The following is an 18,963-nucleotide window of genomic DNA, read 5'->3' on the forward strand; positions in this document are numbered from 1 at the left end:
ACAGAGAAGTTAGGCTGGCCTCAACTAGAGCCAGGGCTTTTTCGGCTGTGGCTCCGATCTGGTGGAACACTCTGTCACAAGAGACCAGGGCCCTGCGGGATTTGACATCCTTCCGCAGGGCCTGCAAGACAGAGCTGTTCCACCAGGCCTTTGGCCAGGGCACAGCCTGACTCCCTCCCTCGGCAATCTTCGCAGAGCTCTGGCCCAATGGTTGCTAGTGGCTTGAATTAATTAATTTTTATAATGAATGATTTTAGAATGTTGTTTATGTTGTACTTTTGTACTGTTTTATTGTTGTTAGCCGCCCTGAGCCCGGCTTCGGCTGAGGAGGGCGGGATATAAATAAAAAATTATTATTATTATTTATTATAGCGATTGGTTTGGGAAAGTCAAATGATGGGGGTAAAGTGACCAAATATACTATTTGATATACAGTGTTTTTAAAGTGCTGGTTTGTCTTTCGAATGCTTTAAAATGAAAGCAAACGATAAGAAATTAAGTATCCACCAGTGACCACTTGGGGTCAGTATTACACTACTGTTATTGAGCTTGAAACTAGATGCCTTCCAATGCCCACTTGGTGCAAAATATTCCCACAGCTCTGATTAAACTCAAGGTTATGTAACCCATGAAGGAGAGAAAGTAGTCAAATATGTAAGATTCTAGTACTCGGAGGTATGCTACTTCTAAAGACAGAAGTCCCTCTTAGTTACCATATGTAACAGGCACTACTAGACCTATTCCCAATGAAGATGTCCAACTTAGCAGCTCTAGCAGCACTTCCATAAGCATGCACTGTGAAATGGTATTTACCTTCTTCCCACCATTCAAACATGTAACCCACCCATTTAGGTACATTTCATCAAAAACCAAGTGCTTCAGACTATTGAGGGTGGGTGGATTACATGCTTGAATGTTCAATTTTAGTGCATCCTTTAAGGCTGTCCTACATAATTTCTCTGCATGTGTGGATTAGCCCCTACTTTCATGCAATATGTTCTCTTAAATAACACTGGTGATGTTATGGAGAAATATTAGAGACGAGTTTCTGCCAAGTTATTCAAAAAGCTATGTATTGCTACAAATGCACATACATATAAATACATCAAGGCAATGAAGAAAAGTTAATCCACTTTCTTAAAGTCACAGGGTACACCATCTGTAGAGAGAAGAGTATGAAGAGCAAGTCAGCAAATGTTCAAGAAAAAGGCTGCATCCTCCAAAAAGCCAATTAATGCATAAGAATATGAACAGTTATATTAGCAAGGATTTAAGCAATGAATAGCACTAGACTATGGAGCTGTGAGTTAAACAACTGAGCCTGGGGCTTGCTGATCAGAAGGTCGGCGGTTCGAATTCCTGTGATGGGGTGAGCTCCCATTGCTCGGTCCCTGCTCCTGCCAACCTAGCAGTTCGAAAGCACGTCAAGTGCAAGTAGATAAATAGGTACCGCTCTGGCGGGAAGGTAAACAATGTTTCCGTGCATTGCTCTGGTTCACCAGAAGCGGCTTGGTCATGCTGGCGACATGACCCAGAAGCTGTACGCCAGCTCCCTTCGCCAGTAAAGTGAGATGAGACCCGCAACCCCAGAGTCGTCCGTGACTGGACCTAACTGTCAGGGGTCCCTTTACCTAGCACTGGACTAAATGTCCAGTGAAACCAAGTAAGATTTACATTTGTTTTAATTTTTATTGTTAATTGTAAACTGTGATTTCAGTGTTATCGATTGCTACGCTGGGACCCTTGCAGGAAGGGCAGACTACAAATACTTGTACTACAAATGCATGTGCTGTTGTGTAGCATAATTCAGTGCATACATTCTCAAAAGGAAAGCCCACTTAGTTCAGTGTGCTTTATTCCAAATAAGTGCACACACTTCACTAACCATTAAAATTCAATACAAAACTGCAATGAACTGAATTTCTTTCTGACTCTGAAATTGTAACAAGGAAATTTAAACTATATTGCCCACAATTCTCCAGCAGCATTTCTACTTCAGTTGATAATTACCTCAATCTAAAGTCATCAGTTTAGAAATCTGAGTAGTGTTTCAACCTGCAAAGTTAAAACAGAGTTAATATGCAATAGTTTGAGATATTCCCAACTACAAGACCACAAAGTACCCTGCTTTAGCTTTCTAAATTATACCACAGTGGTTCTAATATTTTATGGCAATGTTTTCATCTAACATCAACATATCAGGGTACAGAGTAGCAAAGTATGTTTTTAAAAGAGACAAGGGAAATAAGAATGTGCAAGAAAATTCAAATTGTGCCTAGGTCAGTTAAATTATAAAAACCTGTTTTATTATTATTAGGTATCAAAGGCAATATTCATCTAAGCTATACTAAGACTAGTTACTCTGAGTATGACTAACATTAATACTGCCCACAGTCAATAATATAACACAAATCTGAAGAAATCTAAGAGTTAAGTATCACTAATTGCAGTAGCATGATTTAATACGTACCTGTACAATAAAGCTCTGCCTTTGTTATTTGCTATGGAAAAATATCCACTTCTGGGTGAGAAGTCCATGGAGTTAGCCAAGTATATTAACTTTTTTTTGAACACCGGAAAATTTGGGAATACAGTAAATGAAGGAATGTGCACCTGCGAAGGAGAGTGGAACAAGGTAATGAAACAGAGGGGCTGGGTTAGTGAAAGCATACTTCACTGTCATACATAAAATAATTAATAATAATATTTTTTATACCCCACCCTCCCCAGCCAAAACAGGGCTCGGAGCGGCTAACATGAAAATAAACCTTCAAACATTAATTTTTACAGTTACTTTCAAGACAATAACTCTGAACCCAACACTTTATCTTAAGCAAAGGCTTGTGCACAACTAGCAGGATTTTCTAACCCTTTCCCCTGCATCTGTCCATTTACAAGCTACTTTAGAAATTCCCTGAGTTTTGGTACAGAGGATCTCCCAGGATGGGGGGCTGGAGGAAGAGGGGGAAACTCCCAGGTGAGACCTGGGAGGGTTCACTCTTCTGTGTGGAATAAAGGTTAAGAGATTGGTATTTTATTCTCTTTCACTTCTTCTTTCTTTTCTTTTCCTTTTTTCCTACTTTTCTTCTCTAGATTAGTTTGGCTTTAAGAAAAGTATTAATAAAAAGTGATTATAAAAAAGAAAATTTCCTGTCCAGGATCTTTCTAACTACAGATTTTGCATATACAGTTACAATTAAAACTACATGGGCTGATCCTCACACCTTGTGGGCTGCCTGTTCCTGCACTTGCAGGATATGAACCACATGTTTCCACCAGCTGTGTGACATCTAGGTTTTTCTGGAGCTAAACCCCACTTTTCGCCTAAATGGTAGCAATGTGAAAAGCTTTTCTAATATGATAAAATGGATGTTTTGGGGTTCTCTCATTTCCCCCTGTTCCAAAACAGAAATTGGCAGACTGTGTGCACCTGGTGAAAAGGAAAAGGTTTCCCCATATAAAGCTCCTAAAATGAGAAATGTTTGCCTCAAACCATAAAGTATAGGCATTTCTGTCTTTCTGTTGTCGTATTTTTGGTAATTTCCCAGAAGACTTATTCAAACTCAATACATTCTCACGATCCAAGAACCACGCAACGTGTGTGTCTGTTCTATGTATGTGAAAATGCTTGCAGCTTGCAATTACTTGAGCAACTAGGATGTCACAGAATGTTCAGACATGCAAAGTGCTCAAGGTGAAGTGGTCAGCAACCGAATGCTGACAAATAACAAAACTTCTGTAAAGGAAAATGATAATCACGAGCAGGAGAAAAATTCTCCGGTAAGCGACCTAGTTATAATAGTTATAAGAGGAACTGTTTTTTGTTTGTTTTGCTGAATTAAGGCCAGGAGAGGTGGACAGGGGATCTCTGTAGGCATGGGAATCCAAGGCTGGGATGCTGAGGAGGACCTTAGGAGCTGAAAAGAACAAGCAGGAAAACTCCAGCTTAAATTGAATCGAATTAATACTTAGCCATTGAATTAAACTTAGGAGAAATTCTTACCAGCTTTACCGCCTCATCTACTTTATTAGAAGCAATTGCCAATATTTCAGTGGTGGGACTGAAGGATAACGATGTTGCAGGTGTGACCAAGTTCATTATAGCTTTAAGAGGCTTAGGACTAGTTTCTCTGAGACAGTCATCCTGAGCATACACATTCACAACTCCAGAACTAGAACTAAAAAAAAAAGAGTTTGTGGTTTATAAAATCCTTAAACCAGAATTAAATTAACTCAGCAATTTATATTCATGATCCTATGTTTCTCCAGCAGTACCAAGCGTCATTTACTATCAGCTATACTGAGGAAATGTTCATGCGTAACTATAGTAAAATCTTATTCATGTAAGTAAAAAGAGTGCATTTTTTTTACTACGTTCATGCTTATGGTAAGTTTGTAGAAGGGAGGCTCCATCTACAGAAAGAGGTTTGACAGCTACAGCCATTCCTAGACTGGGAAAGCCTTGCCACAGTAGTTCATGCATGAAGTGATTTCAAGTAGATTACTCCAATGCACTCTATGTGGGGCTTTCCTTCTGCTTGCTCTGGAAGCTGCAGTTAGTGCAGAATGCTGCAGCACAATTGCTGACTCCTACATATGCTGCAAGAAGCTCACCTGTATCTTAGGGGGAGCAATTAGCCACGGCCATTTTTCAATCAAGGCAAGCAACACGGCAGCTCTACAGAATTTAAGGGCAAAAAGCTGCTCAATATGTATCAACCACGGACTAAAAATAAGATATTTCTGAAGACTACTTTGATAAAGCCTGGAACTTGATCTAAAAAGCATTTGCAATGTGTTTATCTGTCATACTGGCAAGTTATTTTGTTACCATATATAAAGATACACCACTAAATTATTTGTCGATTTTGCCCTCTGAATTTGGCCTCTTATAGCACATTACAAAGAATGTTTACTCAGAAGTAAGTCCCACTGAAATCAAGTGGATTTAATAAGCTGAGAGCTGTAACATTAGTAACGCATGTCTAAACCCATAACTATCTGACAACTCCAGTGTCTTTGAAGTAGAGACCCTTCCAGCATGATCCAAGAAATAAAATATCTTAAAATATTGGCTCTGCTTCCACTTACCCACATGCCACATACTGGTTGTTTTTGGAGACTGCAATAGATGTACCACACATACAACCTTCGTCATAAAATCTGTTTAGGCATCGTCTGCTTTTTACATCCCATACAAAAACTTCACCCTGAACTGACAGACAGAGAGACAAATAGGGAATTTTTAAGAGGAAGTAATATATGACATCAAAATACTGGATTTAAAAGGGGGGGGACCTCTGCTAAACTATGAACAACTGAAGAGCACAGCAAGGAATAACTCCATACACTACTCAAAGATTATAACTATTATATAGTGAGTTTCTATTTAATAGGTACTCACATGCATACATCATAAGAAGTAAAAGGCACAACTGTTTCATGGTTTCTGGGGAGGTTGTATCGGGTCACAAATTCCAGTTTCAACTTAAGGCATCTTGCTATGAGTGCTTTCTAATCAGAAAATGACCCTATGACGATTACTACTGTAACAGCTGCAACAGAGGCTATACAAAGTTCTCCTTTCACTAAAAAATGCACACCTTCATACAGTGATGCCACATCTTATCTGACTTACCAGAATGCGTGTAGATTTTGCTGCTATCTGGAGAGAAAGATGATTCCAAAGACTTCCCATTTATTTTCATGCTCCCAATAAGCTCTTTTGTCTAAAATAGAAAAGCAATTGCTGATCAACACAAGTAGTCACAATATCATAAAGTGAAAGAGTCTGGTCTCATGAGAGGAATGTCATCATACAGTCATCATAAAAAGGAGGGGAAGAAAACTTGTAGGGTGCACGCAAATAAATATTGGCTGAATGTGTTTTCATATATATATTTCTTAGTACACCACTGTGTTCCCTAATATGGTGCTCTGTTGCCCTATTTCCCTCCTGTTATTTATGGCTTTCTTCCTTTGGTTTATCTTTTTCCTTCTACAGTCTCCACCACACACTGACTTATACATTTACAGTATTCAGATGACTTGTTTAATAAGAGACACTTACAACACAAAACTCTAAAGATAATCAACCACTTAACTATTAGCCACCACTATTTGGATTTAACAAAATCAAAGTCAAGAAATCCACACCATCCCTGTGACCTGTCTGCTGAAATGGCTACTGCTGAGCAGCACAGAAGTCCTGCATGAAGCATAAGACTGCAAAATGCTATGTGGTTCGTATTTGCCATATTAGTATTAAAATGTATTTTTAGTATGAACTCTAGCTGATACAACTTCTCTGCTGGTAGAATTGTGTTGCTGTTTGAACTTAAAATGCTCATTTTCAGAAACAAATGCAGATTTTACCTTCATTGTCAACAAATGCAGATAGCCTGATGTTCCATTAAGGAGCAGGAATCTTCCATCTGGTGATACTTCAAAATTTTTGATAAACTTCTCCTCTAAACCTTAAGTCCAAAAAAACAATATGTGTTATATAGTTCCAGCACATATATATATAGGAGCTAATTGCCAAAGCTAACTATTAGCTTATAAATTATGGTTTGGTTAATCTGGGTGCTTATTTATAAAGAATAATAGAACGTTATTTCCTTGAATGTTTATTCTTTTTCTTATAGATGCCATTGTTCCAAAGACATGGAAGAACACTGGGCACTAGTTCTACCGCCATGTGACACAGTAAGAAGGAATTTAATTAGAAATCTTTTATGTCTAATTCAGAAAAAATAAAATTATATTTGAGCATTATTCGAATCTACTTAAAATTCAGTGTGTAGAAAAATATAAGCAAGCAGTGAAACCTCACCTCTGATATGGGTTATAGGAATAATTTTCCCAGCCATCATGTCGTATATATAGAACCGCTTGTTGTGTATACTAGTTGCAATAACTTGCTCTCCATCTGCACTAAAACGTGCCTTGTACACTGGAAAGCCTTCCAGATGAATGCTCTGTATCTTTGGATTAGCGATGCCATCCACCTTTAAAGAGAAAAAGATGCATTCATTTTTCACCTCAGAATGGGCAATATTTAAGAGGATTTCTAAAATACAAATGTAATGACTAGCGAATGTCAGTTTGTCTTGAATTTAAATTCCTTGATTTGACGGCAACCCAGAGTCCTACAGAAACATTGGGCTGCTTCTGCCTGCTACTGCACCATATGGAGCTCCACCATAACAAGGAAACCCTTCAGCTTCTATGCAAACAATGGGGATGACCCACTTGCTTCCATGCACTTTTGACTGTTTCCAGTCTTTAAAGTTTGGTATTTTAACCCCACCCCACCCAACCACCACATAGGTGTCTAAAGTATGTCTCAGCCAATCAGTTCCTATAAAATAGTATACAAGAACATAGAACAGAAACAATTGCATTATATATAAGGTAATTATTCCTCACCTGGAACAGTGAAACAGACCGATCAAGCCCAGCAGTCATAATAACTTGAGCAGAAGGATGGAACTGCACAGTTGTCAGTTTTGCATCTGACAGACGTTCACTATTAGCAAACTTGCAGTTTTTCATCTAAAATGCAGAAGAGGAACATGTTATGAAACTGCATAACCACTAAGTACGTATAGAAAAGAAAAATCTACGCACTCATGACAGTATCCAACACTGCACAAGCAGCACTAGGCTACCCAAATAAGACCTCCCCTTCTGCTCCTCCCTGAATACCCCCACAGGGTCCTTCAACTGTCTGGAGCAGATTTTGAGGGTGGGTGTGAGGCTTCAGGACAGAGAAGAAGGTTCAAGTGTGCAAACAGAAATCTTCTGCCCAAGTGAAACAGCAGCTTTGGACACAACCCTATGTCTGCACTACTGAAATATATTTCAGCAAATTTGCTACCAATTCTGTCCTAAGATACATTCAGTGTTCTAGGCAGTTTTCCATTTCCTAGTTTAGAGATGTATTCAACTCTGTGCAAGTGGTGTTCTGCTCACACCTGGAATTTCCTCTTCTCACACTTCCCAAAAATCTGTTCCAGATGGTCCTCCAACCACCTGAAGCAGATTTTGAGGGTTAACAGCAGGCTTGCAGGAGAGGAGAAAATTCCCAATGATTTTTTTATTTTACTGTTGAAGCTCTACATAACTATTTCATCATACTTAAAACTTTGCCAACTAAATATTCAAAACATGAAAATGCTTTCAATGTGTTGCATGAAGGGTCTCTTGAAACCTGTTGTTTTTCTCATATTAAACAGCTTCAAAGCCTATGAATCCTAATCACAAACACACTGTGTGCATGAAAATGAAAGATTGTTTTACCTGTAAAAAGCCTCTTGGTAAGGAGTCTGACACTGTCACGAAATTGCCTGTCTTGTGCATTAGTTCATCCCCTTCATCTTCACTGTCATCTTAAAAAGAAATTATTTCAAACATTGTATTGTTTTATCTGTGCAGCCATATGAAAAGTGGCAACATAAGCTAAATGCAATATATGAAAAGAAGTCAGAACTTATTCAGTATACAGTCAGGTAGTGTGTCATAAACCCTGCTCCTAGTCTCTTACAGCAGCTTGCAACGGTCAGTAGTAAGACAATCTGCGTCCTCAGGTAAACAATCTAAAACAGGGTAGGCAGCCTTCAGGGTTGTGTGATCTACTTTGTTTTTTACTTGAACCTTGAAGGCAACCAAATTGAAGCCAAGTGCAAAATAAGAACTGCTTAAAATTCTCAAGGATAAGAACTGGAGTCAGATGCAAAATACTGTATTTTTCGCTCCATTGGACGCACAGGACCATAGGAGGGGGAGAACAGGGGAAATTTTTTTTTTCTTGTTCTCCCCCTCTAAAACAAGGTGCGTTCAAGGTACATTCACCAGAGCTTGTGGGGCTGGCGGTGGGAGGAAGCGCTGCTTTCCCCCACCGCCAGCCTCAAAGATCCCTGAAGCCTTTGGAGCGCAGTGCCCCGCTGCCCTGCAGAGGTTTGCGTGCAGCTGTCCCCAAGCTAGAGCAGCGTGACGGAGCCCTCCCTCTCGATGTTCTGGCTTGGGAACAGCTTTGCTAGCTTCTGCAGAACAGCGGGGTGAAGGCACCCCGCTGCCCTGCAGAGGTTTGCGCATAGCCGTCCCCAAGCTAGAGCAGGGAGACGGAGCGCTCCGCAGTGCTCCGTCTTCCTGTTCTGGCTTTGGGCTTAGCGGCGCAGCCTGCATTCGCTCTATAGGACGCACACACATTTCCCCTTAATTTTTGGAGGGGGAAATGTGCATCCTATAGAACGAAAAATACGGTAAGCAGTTAAAGAAAATGGAATGGGATGTGCAACCCAGGAAACTGGGAACCAAGCAAGCATGTTCTTTCACACAAACACCCACATACACTTGAGGAGAAGCCAGCTCCCTGTAGCTGCTCCTTCTATGGCCAATGGATGAGGCCAAGTTGGTCTCTCCCTTGCCATGATGTTCTTCCTACATTAGTCCCTGCGAGACTTCCTTAATCAGAAGTCCCAAATTCTTTCTCTGCAGAACATGTGCAGAGGATTGCATCTTAATTACTTTATTGACTTTGGTTCATGCTATAGAAAGTCCCACATTTACCTTCATCTCTGGCTTTTCTTACTTTCTTCTTCCTGTCCCTCTGTGCCCAGGAAGGGGTTGCTCCCATTGCGCTCTGAAATCTAAGGAAGACAAGTCTGTACTTCACCCACAACTGTTACTTAAGACACAGCCTTATTCACTGAGGTAAGTAAAAAAAAACTATCAGAAATTTTAAGTAAATATGCCAGACAATTTTGAAAGATGGGTGAAAGAATGATGAGCGTTAAATATCTGATGAAGAGAGGGATGCAGGGCAAGAAACTCAGGACAGACAGCCTTATAGTATCTCTCTCTCTCTCACACCCACACACCCCTTGTGATGCAAGAGCAGATGCAAGCTGTTTAAAGGATGGACTGTGAAGGATGAAAAACATTTTCCTCAACCCTCCCCACCTCTCGCAAGTAAGCCTCTCATTATGACAATAAATAGGGAAATGCTTTTGAAGTGTCCAAGCACCCCAGCCATTTTTGCCCTTCCTTTTTAAGTTCAATTTGAATCATCCTGCCATTTCCCCTTTTCTCAATATTAAGCAGCAAAACTTCATAGCTGCATAAAGAAAATTGATTTTTTTTTTGCATTTTAGTATGTATGGAAAAAAATATAGACATCTTCAAAAATTCAGATTAATTTACAAATTGTCTGTTTTGAGAAAACACATATTGGAAGGCCTCTTCAAAAATGAGGTTATTTTTTCTTAAGATGGTTGTCTCTTGTCCATGTTACCATTAACACTCACTGTTCTTGAAGTCTTCTTTGAAGTTTTTCCTTTGTAAGCTTCTTTTCTGCATCACTTTTCATCATGTTTTTTCGATATCGATGGGTCATGTCAATTCTAGGAGAAAAAAGACACATGCTAAATTTGTATAGTTCTGTAAAAATATTAATTTTACCAAGATGATCACTTTACAAATTAAAGCAAGTGAATAGCTTATATTTTGAAACAGTGGCATGTAGTTCATGTTACATAGTAGAGTCAACATGATGGAGTGGTTAAGAGTGCCAAAGTAAGATTGGGAGATAAAGGTTCAAATCATCACTCAGCCATGAAATTCACTGAGTGACCATAAATAAAATACTTCCTCTTCCTAACCTACTTTACAGGATTAGCATGGGGAAGAAATGGAAAAAAAGTTTATTTTAAAATCAGCTATAAGGTTCTAGAATTTCCAAAGCTCTTAAAAAGTGGACATCCTGGCAATATTTTGTAAATATTTTGTAAAAACTTGCAGAAAGCACACACATTAACATCTTCACTCAGAATGAATGGTTAAGATGATGGGTGGTATCCAATTGTGCACTGATGCAATGGACTTCCACTTGTGCAAAGGTGACTTTCCTTCAACCTGCAGCCACCCAAAATCTGCTCTGGAGGATTGACAGATTGCAGGGGGAAGAGGGAAAAGGTAAGTCACAGTACATCCGCTGGTGCGACTCTTGACCTTGCACTCACAGTATGTAAGATGCTTACACCCCAAACCTACATATGTTAGGTTGAAGACAAGCCCCACAGAGTTCAATCCAACTTGCTTACAACTACAGCTTTGCTTCACCACACTTGATTCACGAGTCAATTTACAATAGGTGCATTACACATCAAAGTAAACCACTAACCATGGATTACTGTGAAATGCAAACATAGTCTATGAGTGCTGCTTACATTTCCTCAACTTCATCATCTTCATCCACCCATGCTGGTTTTTCAGATGGAAGAAAGCTGTCTTCCGTTTCATTATCCACTTCTGAGCCATCAGATTCTCCTTCAAGGAGATTCCCACTGAGCACATCACCAACCTTAAAAAAAGAAAGAATATTTTCTTTAATCTTAGAATTTAAAAACATGTTACAGATTGCCACCCATGAATCTTTAAAAATTCCTTAAAAACTTATCATTGTTTATTCTCAGACCACTTGTCAGGAGCCTGAAACTGAGATAACTGACAAGCCCAGTCTCAGCTGTACTGCCACATGAATCCTGAGGCATTTCGGACAGAACTTCCTGATAACCACATACCTGAGGAACATTGTGCTGTTCTACAGCACCCATATAATAGCTTTCAGAGTTCAGAAGGCATACTTGCACTGTTTGCTGCCATGACAGGACAGTACCCCACATCTGGATACTATGGTGAATTTACAAATATTTACGTGAACTGAAAAAGTTAGGAATTTTTTTAGGGGGTGAAGAACTAATTTGCTTGAATGTTACAGTGGGTATTCAGACTTAATTTACCACCTCCTGGAATACTTTCAAAGTGGACGAGACAGAAGATTGTGACCTCTAGATAAGGCATTCACACAGCCACCTATAAAGGGACAACCATTAGCAACTTTACAACCTCAACTGTTTGACTGAAGCCACAATAAATTTATTTTTAAAAAACAGCACAAAAGAGTGCCCCTTTTCTATGCTGTGCTATCATAACTACAGCTGCACCCCTCTCTTCTGAACATTTGCTACTGAACCGGCAGGGCCGGCACCAGTTTTTGTGGACCAATGCTCCAGGTGTGTAAGACAGGCAGAAATTCCGTAATATGTACTGGTGAAACATCTGCATCACTGTATCTGCGTGTCCATAAACACCCACCCGTGCAATTCAAGCTTATCACGCTGCCAGCAGCTCGGGCAGGGATGTGGGGCTCATAGAAAGCTGGTGGAAAGAACCATTATCCACTAGATACCGTGAGGCTGATTATTGCTATCCAGTCCGGGGGGGCACACACCAAAACAGGCTTCCCGCCTAATACCTTCGCCAGCGGGCCTTGCAGACGCTGCAGGTCGTCGTCTCCTTCCTCCACGTCCCCAAACAGCAGCTCCTCCAGGCCACGCTCCGCCGCGGGTTTCTCTGCCACGAGAGCCAAGTGCTGAGCCCGACGGATCTCCTCCGCGGCAGCCGCCATGCGGCCGCCTCGCTCCTCGCCTCTTTCAAGCGGCCCTTTTCCGACCCGAGGCCGCTTTCTGCCCTTCGACGCGCCTCGCCGGCCCGCAGTCCTCGCCTCCATGCTACCTCTGCCTTCACGGGACAAACCGGAAGCGGAAAGGCCCGCACGTTCGCGTCACGGAAACCGGAAACGCCCTTCCCGCTCAGTTACCACAGAGAGGCACGCAGGCGCAAACACGTCCGCCCTCCCAGCCACAGTACTCAATGAAGCCGCCGTGACGCCGCCTGAATGAACACGCGATGTAAACAAACAGATAGATTACCAGAGAGATACGCGGGCTGAGGGGGCTTTCGGCGCGAGCTCCTCACCCCTCCCCACCCCGAGGCAAATGGAGACCGGAATAAAACGATCTGCGTAACATTTGTCTTTTTCTCTATGTCTTTGCCTTCCCCCGCTCCGTGAGAAGCACTGCCACGTGACCTCCTTGGCCCCGCCTCCTTTTCACATGACCTCAATGTTTCAGTGTATCCCCCCCCCCCAACACACACACACTCTCTTTCCCCCATTTTTCCCCCTCGTAAGAACCGCTCTCTAGGCGGGCTGTCCCATCACTTGTAAAACAGTGGGGGGGGCAGGGGAAAGCACCTTTTTTTAAAAAAAGATTAACGTCTCCTCAGTTGAAGGCAAACTGAGACGGAGAGAAGCATCCCATCAAATCTGTAGCCGGTCGCGGCGACCGCTTTAACGCCGCGGCTGCGACCGTCCTCGGTCCCCATCGTCTCTCCTCCCCCCCCCTCTTCCGCATCATAGTTCAGGCCGCCCAGCCGCGTACGGCGAGCGAGGGCGATCCAAACAGCGAGGGGGCCAATGGGAGCGCGCCGTGGGCTGGGGCCGTACTACGCGTGCGCAGTGCGGTTATGCTAATGTTGTTGATATTCTGGGGCTTGGAGTTGAATGTCTTTTCTCTCACACACTCTGCGCTCTTCCCCCCCGTTTAAAGTGAGAGGCTGAACTTTCCTCCTCCTCCAACCTGGCTCTGCCCCTCGGAAAGGGGAGGGGGAGAGTCCGGGGGGGTGGGGGCTGAGCCGAGGGGGCGGGAGGGGGGAGGAGGAGGAGGAGGAGGTGAGCGGCGGCGGCAGCGGCATCCTTTGCCCATGAGGGCCTGATGGAAAACACAAAGGACCTGGTGAGTAGCGCAGAGCAGCCCCTTGGGGGGGGGGTCGAGGGAGGCAGAGGCAGCGGCCAGCACCGGGCAGGGCAAGAGGCTTCGGCTTCAGAGCGGGGTGGCTGCCCTGAGAGGCTCCAGGGGGTCACGCTGCTTTGGGTTCCCTTCCTGAGGGGCTGGGGGACCCACGCGAGAAATGGTGTGGGGAGCAGCCTTGCATTCTGTGCCGTGTGGGAGGGAAGTCAGCAGCAGTGGCGGGCTGAGAAAGGCAACTCTGGGCAGGGAGGAGGGCGGGATGTTCTGCGAGAAATGCTGCTCCGTATAAGCTACCTCTTCTCCATCTTCCCCGACCCACCCACCCGTGTTTTCTTACTCCCCACTCCCCGGCAACATGTGCCAAACTTGAGAGAAACTTCTGCCTCCTGTCGGAGTGCGAGTGGTTCATTCATCGAGGTTTTTTCGAGGTTTCCAGAGTCCCTTCCGCGTTCCTTTGGCTGCCCGTTCCTTGCGTGCTGTGTGTGCTGTGTAGAGAACTCGATACCTCTTTTTGTGTGTGTTGGTACCTTGGCCAGTACTGCGGCTCCAGCGTTGCCCTAGTAGTTTAATGATCAAAAAGCGAGGAGATTTTGTGTCTCCTTGAGCATCTTGTGTACAGTGGTACCTCTGGTTACGTACTTAATTCGTTCCAGAGGTCCGTTCTTAACCTGAAACTGTTCTTAACCTGAAGCACCACTTTAGCTAATGGGGCCTCCTGCTGCCGCTGCGCTGCTGGAGCACGATTTCTGTTCACATCCTGAAGCAAAGTTCTTAACCTGAAGCACTATTTCTGGGTTAGCGGAGTCTGTAACCTGAAGCGTATGTAACCCGATGTACCACTGTATATGCTTTGCAAGGGGATGTGCAGACCAGTGTTCAACAAACATTTCATTTGATGGTTTTTAGAAGGTTGAATGTGGCCTTTGAGAGGATAGAGGAAATGTTTAGGTCTGCCAATGTTCCGTAGCGTAGAAGAGAAAACCTAGTAATCCGGGAAATGCCATGACAAGCCTTGGTTCTATTTCTTTATTTTCCTGTCATCCTTGCTACTTTTCCTCCCCTAACATTCACACTAATCTGTAGGATTCTGCAGCCCGCTTTGTTGCATACAAGCATCCTGGAGCAGAAAGTAAATGAGTCAGTTTTACCTTTCTCAGGGAAAGCTTTCAGAATTAATGTTATAATGAAGACTTTAAACAGAAATTGCCAAATTAAGATATGCTGAATGCTGACAATGAGAAGTTTCACTGGATAAAGTACGAAAGTTGTAACTTTTTCATTTAAAATGCATTGACTTTAATGCATTATATTTGTGACGTTGAAATGCTGATATCAGCATAAAGTCTCATTTCCTTTGTTAAATGTGGCTTATTTGTAATTAAACTTAAAATGCAGAACATTCTGTTACGTATATAAAACCAGTGTGGTGTGTTGGAGTAAGATCTGGGATACCAGGGTTCAAATCACCTCTTGGCCATGAAGCTCAGTGAGTGACTCAGTCACTGCCTCTTAGCCTAGCTCATCTCACAAGGTTATTGTGAGATGAAATGGAGAGAGGGAGTACAATTTATGCCACCTTGAGCTCATTGGAGGGAAGTGGGATATTAACTTAGTAGCAATAATAAGTAAACATTGAGCCCTATTTTAATGTGTGCGTTAAGAGATACAGTAGTTTTAAAAGTTTTTTATTTGTGACAATGTTGCTTTGGACACTGCTGATGCAGAGCTTTATTCTCAAACTTTTTAGCGCTTTCCTCCCTAACTTTCCATTCCATTATGTATCTAGACTAAACACCTTTTTTGTCTTAAGGCAGTCTTCCCCAGCCTGATACCCTCCAGATGTTGTTGGACTACAGATCCCTTTATCCCTGATTATTAGCCATGCTGGCTGTGGTTGATGGGAATTGGAATCCAAAACACCAGGAAAGCATTGGGTTGGGAAGGCTGTCTTAAATGACGTGTGTGGCTTTGTCTTGCCTTTCTACAATACTTGATTGGGCTTTAATAGGGAAACACTCATGTGCATGTATACTAACTATTCTCATTTGCTTCAGTCTCCTGCCCCATTTATTTGTCCACTGTTCTCTATTCTGCCCATTGTGCATGGACTGTATACCAGAACATGGTAGCATGTCTGCCTTGCAAATCTTTTACATCCTTAAACAGAGTATCAGCAAATGCCTTGCAAAAGCTTCTGAATGCATAGCTATTGGAGGGAACACTGTGTTCTCGATGTTGTGTTGTCAGTTAACATGAGAGAGCACTTGGATCTTACAGATCTAGCTGGTCCCCTATGTGAACTAATTATGCATTCTAGAATAGTCCCAAAGCCTTCTGTAATGTTTGTTGATTCCTTGACAGATCTGTTGATATGGAAAGTGCTCACTGAGGGTAAAAGTTCTGAAAACTTCTGGATTAATGTATACTGGAAGATGACTGGGTCATACCTTCTGCTATCACTGTTGGTACCACAACACACAACAGCATGTGCATTGAATCTTATGGGCCAATCATGCAACCTGCTGCACTAACAATAGGTTTGTAGGATAAGGACCAATCATTATTCTGTTGCTGCAGTTCTTAAAACAAATTTTTATTGGCTTTACTTTTTATACAAATACAAGAACCATTAAACACTTATGCAGCAGTGCATCTAGTGGTGTTTTTTCTATCCATTGACTTTAGACATGAGCTTACACATTCAATGTTCAAACATATTACTTAATGTAATCTCTCCACTGAAAAGATTGAGCTGTTAGGATAACAATGTCTCGATTTTTGTCATTAACATAGCTAAAGAAAGGGCTCCACATTTATTGGAAGGTGTCTCTTTTCATTAAGCCTTTAATTGTCCTCTTGTGTCTGGTGAGACGCTCAGACATTGCTGCACCCCAGATATTATTTTCCCAAATGCTCAGAGTTATTTCAGTCTGGTTCTTTTATTATTGAGCTATCACTAATCATGCTGTGGTCAGTAAGAAGCCTACTAGTTCTCTGTAGTGAAGGGTGGAGCCCAAGTCTATGTCCAAAGACAGTAAGGCTAAGGTAGGATTTGGAGAAAGAGGTTGGCTTGTAATTGTGGATAGAATGCAGAATATTGCAAAAATTCCCACCAAACATGAATAAACCAAGTTTTCCATAACCATTCCAACATAAAGGGCAAAGGGAGGGATTAATTTTTGCCAGCCTGACTGTCACCCGGTGCCAGTGGAGGCCTCCTGTAAGCAAGCAGAGATTGTTTTGGGTGGTAATGGCCCAGAGACCTCATTTGTGATCTTCAATTAAGTGGCCTAATTCTGATTCCCATACAGTTTGAAGGCCTCCAGCACCCCCTGCTTTATGAACTAATAGATTGTTGTATATAGGGAAGCGGCATCTTTCAGGTCATATGCTGGTTACAGCTGCATTGTTATAATCTGTAATGATTAGCTATGGCTGTAAGACAGCAATGAGTTATTACTTTGACTTGTCAGTTGGTTGTTGTAGCTATGTAAAAATTGAGGTCATTGACAAATGTTGCCTAAAGTCAGTGCACGAAGCTGTTGTTTGACATGAGCTAGGCAGAAAAGAGGTGTTTAGAGATGGGGTTGGGAACTGCTTGTCTGCATGACATTACAGAAGATTTTTGGGCAATGTTGAAGCTATTTATGTTGGTGCAACATTATATGCATAATGTTTAGCACTGCAGCAAATGATTATGTTGAAGTTGCTATTGAAAGGGATGAATGAGCTGTTGCTACAATTGATTAATATCAAAACCATTTTGTGCATCTTCACAGTCACACAACTTAAGTTTCTCCTGTCTCTTTCTTGTTCTTCAGATTGCAAATGCCTTGGGATGAGGATGGATTTATTTATTTAGAACATTTATTGGCAGCCCAAGCGACAACGTCCTCTGGGTAGTTCACACAGAGTACAATTTAAACATTGATTTTCAGTGTTTTAATTAATCATTCCTTGCCCTTCAAAACTAGCACTAGCAGCATAACAGCATTTAAAATCAGAGAAAAACAATCAGTCTATGGGTATTCTGGGGCAATATGCAACTTGCTCTTCTTCGCCAGGACTTGTTAGATCCCTGAAATGTTTAAGCTGTAAGTTAAACTAGAAAGAATTGTAGTCTGTGGCCATAATAGTTTTTAAAAGTGGACAATCATTGCAGCATATATTTAAGTAACTGCAAATGTAATCAAGTTCTGTGGTGCCTTAACTGCACTTGGGATAGTGGTCTCTAGCTCTCTCTCTTTTAAGTTCTCAATACCATGCTGCTATGCAAACTTGCCACCCAAGATGAATAAAATTTCAGTGGGTGATCATCACAGAAATGCTAGTACTTCTTTAAAATTATAGCAGAAATTATAATAAAACATACTATGTATGTAACATGGATGGATGTTTCTAATTTTGTGAATGTCCAAATATGTAATTTTTTCAGGCTTTCCATCTTCTGACAAAATTTACTGTGACTTTTGCTGTGGAACATTGTATTTACTTATCCTGCCTCACCCTACAAATTATGAAAGTTGCTGTGTGAATAAGTGTATGTCAAGCACTCATGTGTAATGCAGTCATTACATTTTCACAGGCTCTTCTGTCATTCCAGTAGCACGTATGAGCAATTCAAGTTTGCATGACTATACTTTGCAGGTTGCAATCACTATCTTTTTCTCTTAATGATGCTCAGGTTGTGTCTAATAGTCATAAGCAGTATAATAGTTATGGGACAGAGATAGCTTTGGTTGCCTTGGTGGATAACTTAACGATGAGAACTGGACAGGGGGAGTGTGTCCCAGTTGATTCTGCTGGACCTCTTGGTGACTTTCAAAGCCATTCACCATGGTAGCCTTGCTGGGATAGGACTTGGAGGCCCTGTTTTACAGTGGTTCCATTCCGTCCAGGAGGGGCCAACCCAGAAGTTAGTGCTGGGGGACTCTTGTTTGACACCTTGGCTGTTGGCTTGCGCAGTCCCTCGATGTTACGTTTTGTCCCTCATGCTATTTAACATTTACATGAAACCACTGGGAAAGGTAGTCCAGAGTTTCAGGGTTCAGTGTCACCAGTATGCTGATAACACTCAGCTCTATTTCTCCTTTCCACCTAAATCCAAGGAAGCTGTCTTGATTGTAAACTGGTGTCTGTGATCAGTAATGGACTGGATGAGGGTGAGCAAATTGAAATGTAATCTACAGGTAGGCAAGACATAGATGCTCTTGGTCAGTCAGAAGGCATAACAGGGAACAGAGATTCCACCTGTGCTAGGTGGGATAGCACTCCTTCTGAAGACACACGTTTGCTATGTCTGGGCATA

General features: G+C 42.0%; 2 protein-coding genes and 1 long non-coding RNA gene across 12 annotated transcripts in view; 2 read left to right on the forward strand and 1 right to left on the reverse strand.

Annotated features, from left to right (window-relative positions):
* Positions 1-1,056: 1,056 nt before the first annotated feature.
* UTP18 (UTP18 small subunit processome component) lies at positions 1,057-12,965 on the reverse strand. Its single transcript, XM_082211087.1, has 14 exons — positions 12,320-12,965; positions 11,232-11,365; positions 10,311-10,406; positions 9,574-9,653; positions 8,305-8,393; positions 7,432-7,557; positions 6,836-7,010; positions 6,376-6,476; positions 5,639-5,729; positions 5,092-5,215; positions 4,004-4,178; positions 2,471-2,613; positions 2,011-2,055; positions 1,057-1,159 (listed from the first exon to the last, which is right to left on the reverse strand). The coding sequence occupies exons 1-13, from the start codon at positions 12,572-12,574 to the stop codon at positions 2,031-2,033; spliced, it is 1,614 nt and encodes a 537-aa protein (XP_082067213.1). The 5' UTR covers positions 12,575-12,965; the 3' UTR covers positions 1,057-1,159; positions 2,011-2,030.
* LOC309525737 lies at positions 9,636-11,964 on the forward strand. The gene is made up of 2 exons (XR_014216521.1): positions 9,636-9,717; positions 11,478-11,964. It is a non-coding gene; the product is annotated as an uncharacterized lncRNA (long non-coding RNA).
* A 576-nt stretch (positions 12,966-13,541) lies between the features above and the next one.
* MBTD1 (mbt domain containing 1) overlaps positions 13,542-18,963 on the forward strand; it is a 49,031-nt gene continuing 43,609 nt past the window's right edge. For 7 of the 10 annotated variants that reach the window (XM_082211045.1, XM_082211052.1, XM_082211047.1 and 4 more), the window contains exon 1: positions 13,555-13,640. In XM_082211045.1, the coding sequence (XP_082067171.1) occupies positions 13,620-13,640 (21 nt within the window). In that variant the 5' untranslated portion in view covers positions 13,555-13,619. Of the gene's footprint in view, positions 13,641-18,963 lie in introns of all 10 variants that reach the window. The other 3 variants (XM_082211048.1, XM_082211054.1, XM_082211051.1) reach the window with 2 other exon arrangements.

This window comes from Podarcis vaucheri (assembly GCF_965113315.1).
Source record: "Podarcis vaucheri genome assembly, chromosome: 2".
Classification (NCBI taxonomy): Eukaryota; Metazoa; Chordata; class Lepidosauria; order Squamata; family Lacertidae; genus Podarcis; species Podarcis vaucheri.

What these genes read in the sequence shown, in the direction of transcription:
- UTP18 (XM_082211087.1), bottom strand. Translation starts at nt 12,574, where the DNA reads ATGGAGGCGAGGACTGCGGGCCGGCGAGGCGCGTCGAAGGGCAGAAAG. An exon ending in TGCATTTGTTGACAATGAAG is followed by an intron (nt 5,730 to 6,375) that starts GTAAAATCTGCA and finishes TTTCTATTTTAG; the next exon opens with ACAAAAGAGCTTATTGGGAG. An exon ending in AACCAGTATGTGGCATGTGG is followed by an intron (nt 4,179 to 5,091) that starts GTAAGTGGAAGC and finishes TTTTTTTTTTAG; the next exon opens with TTCTAGTTCTGGAGTTGTGA.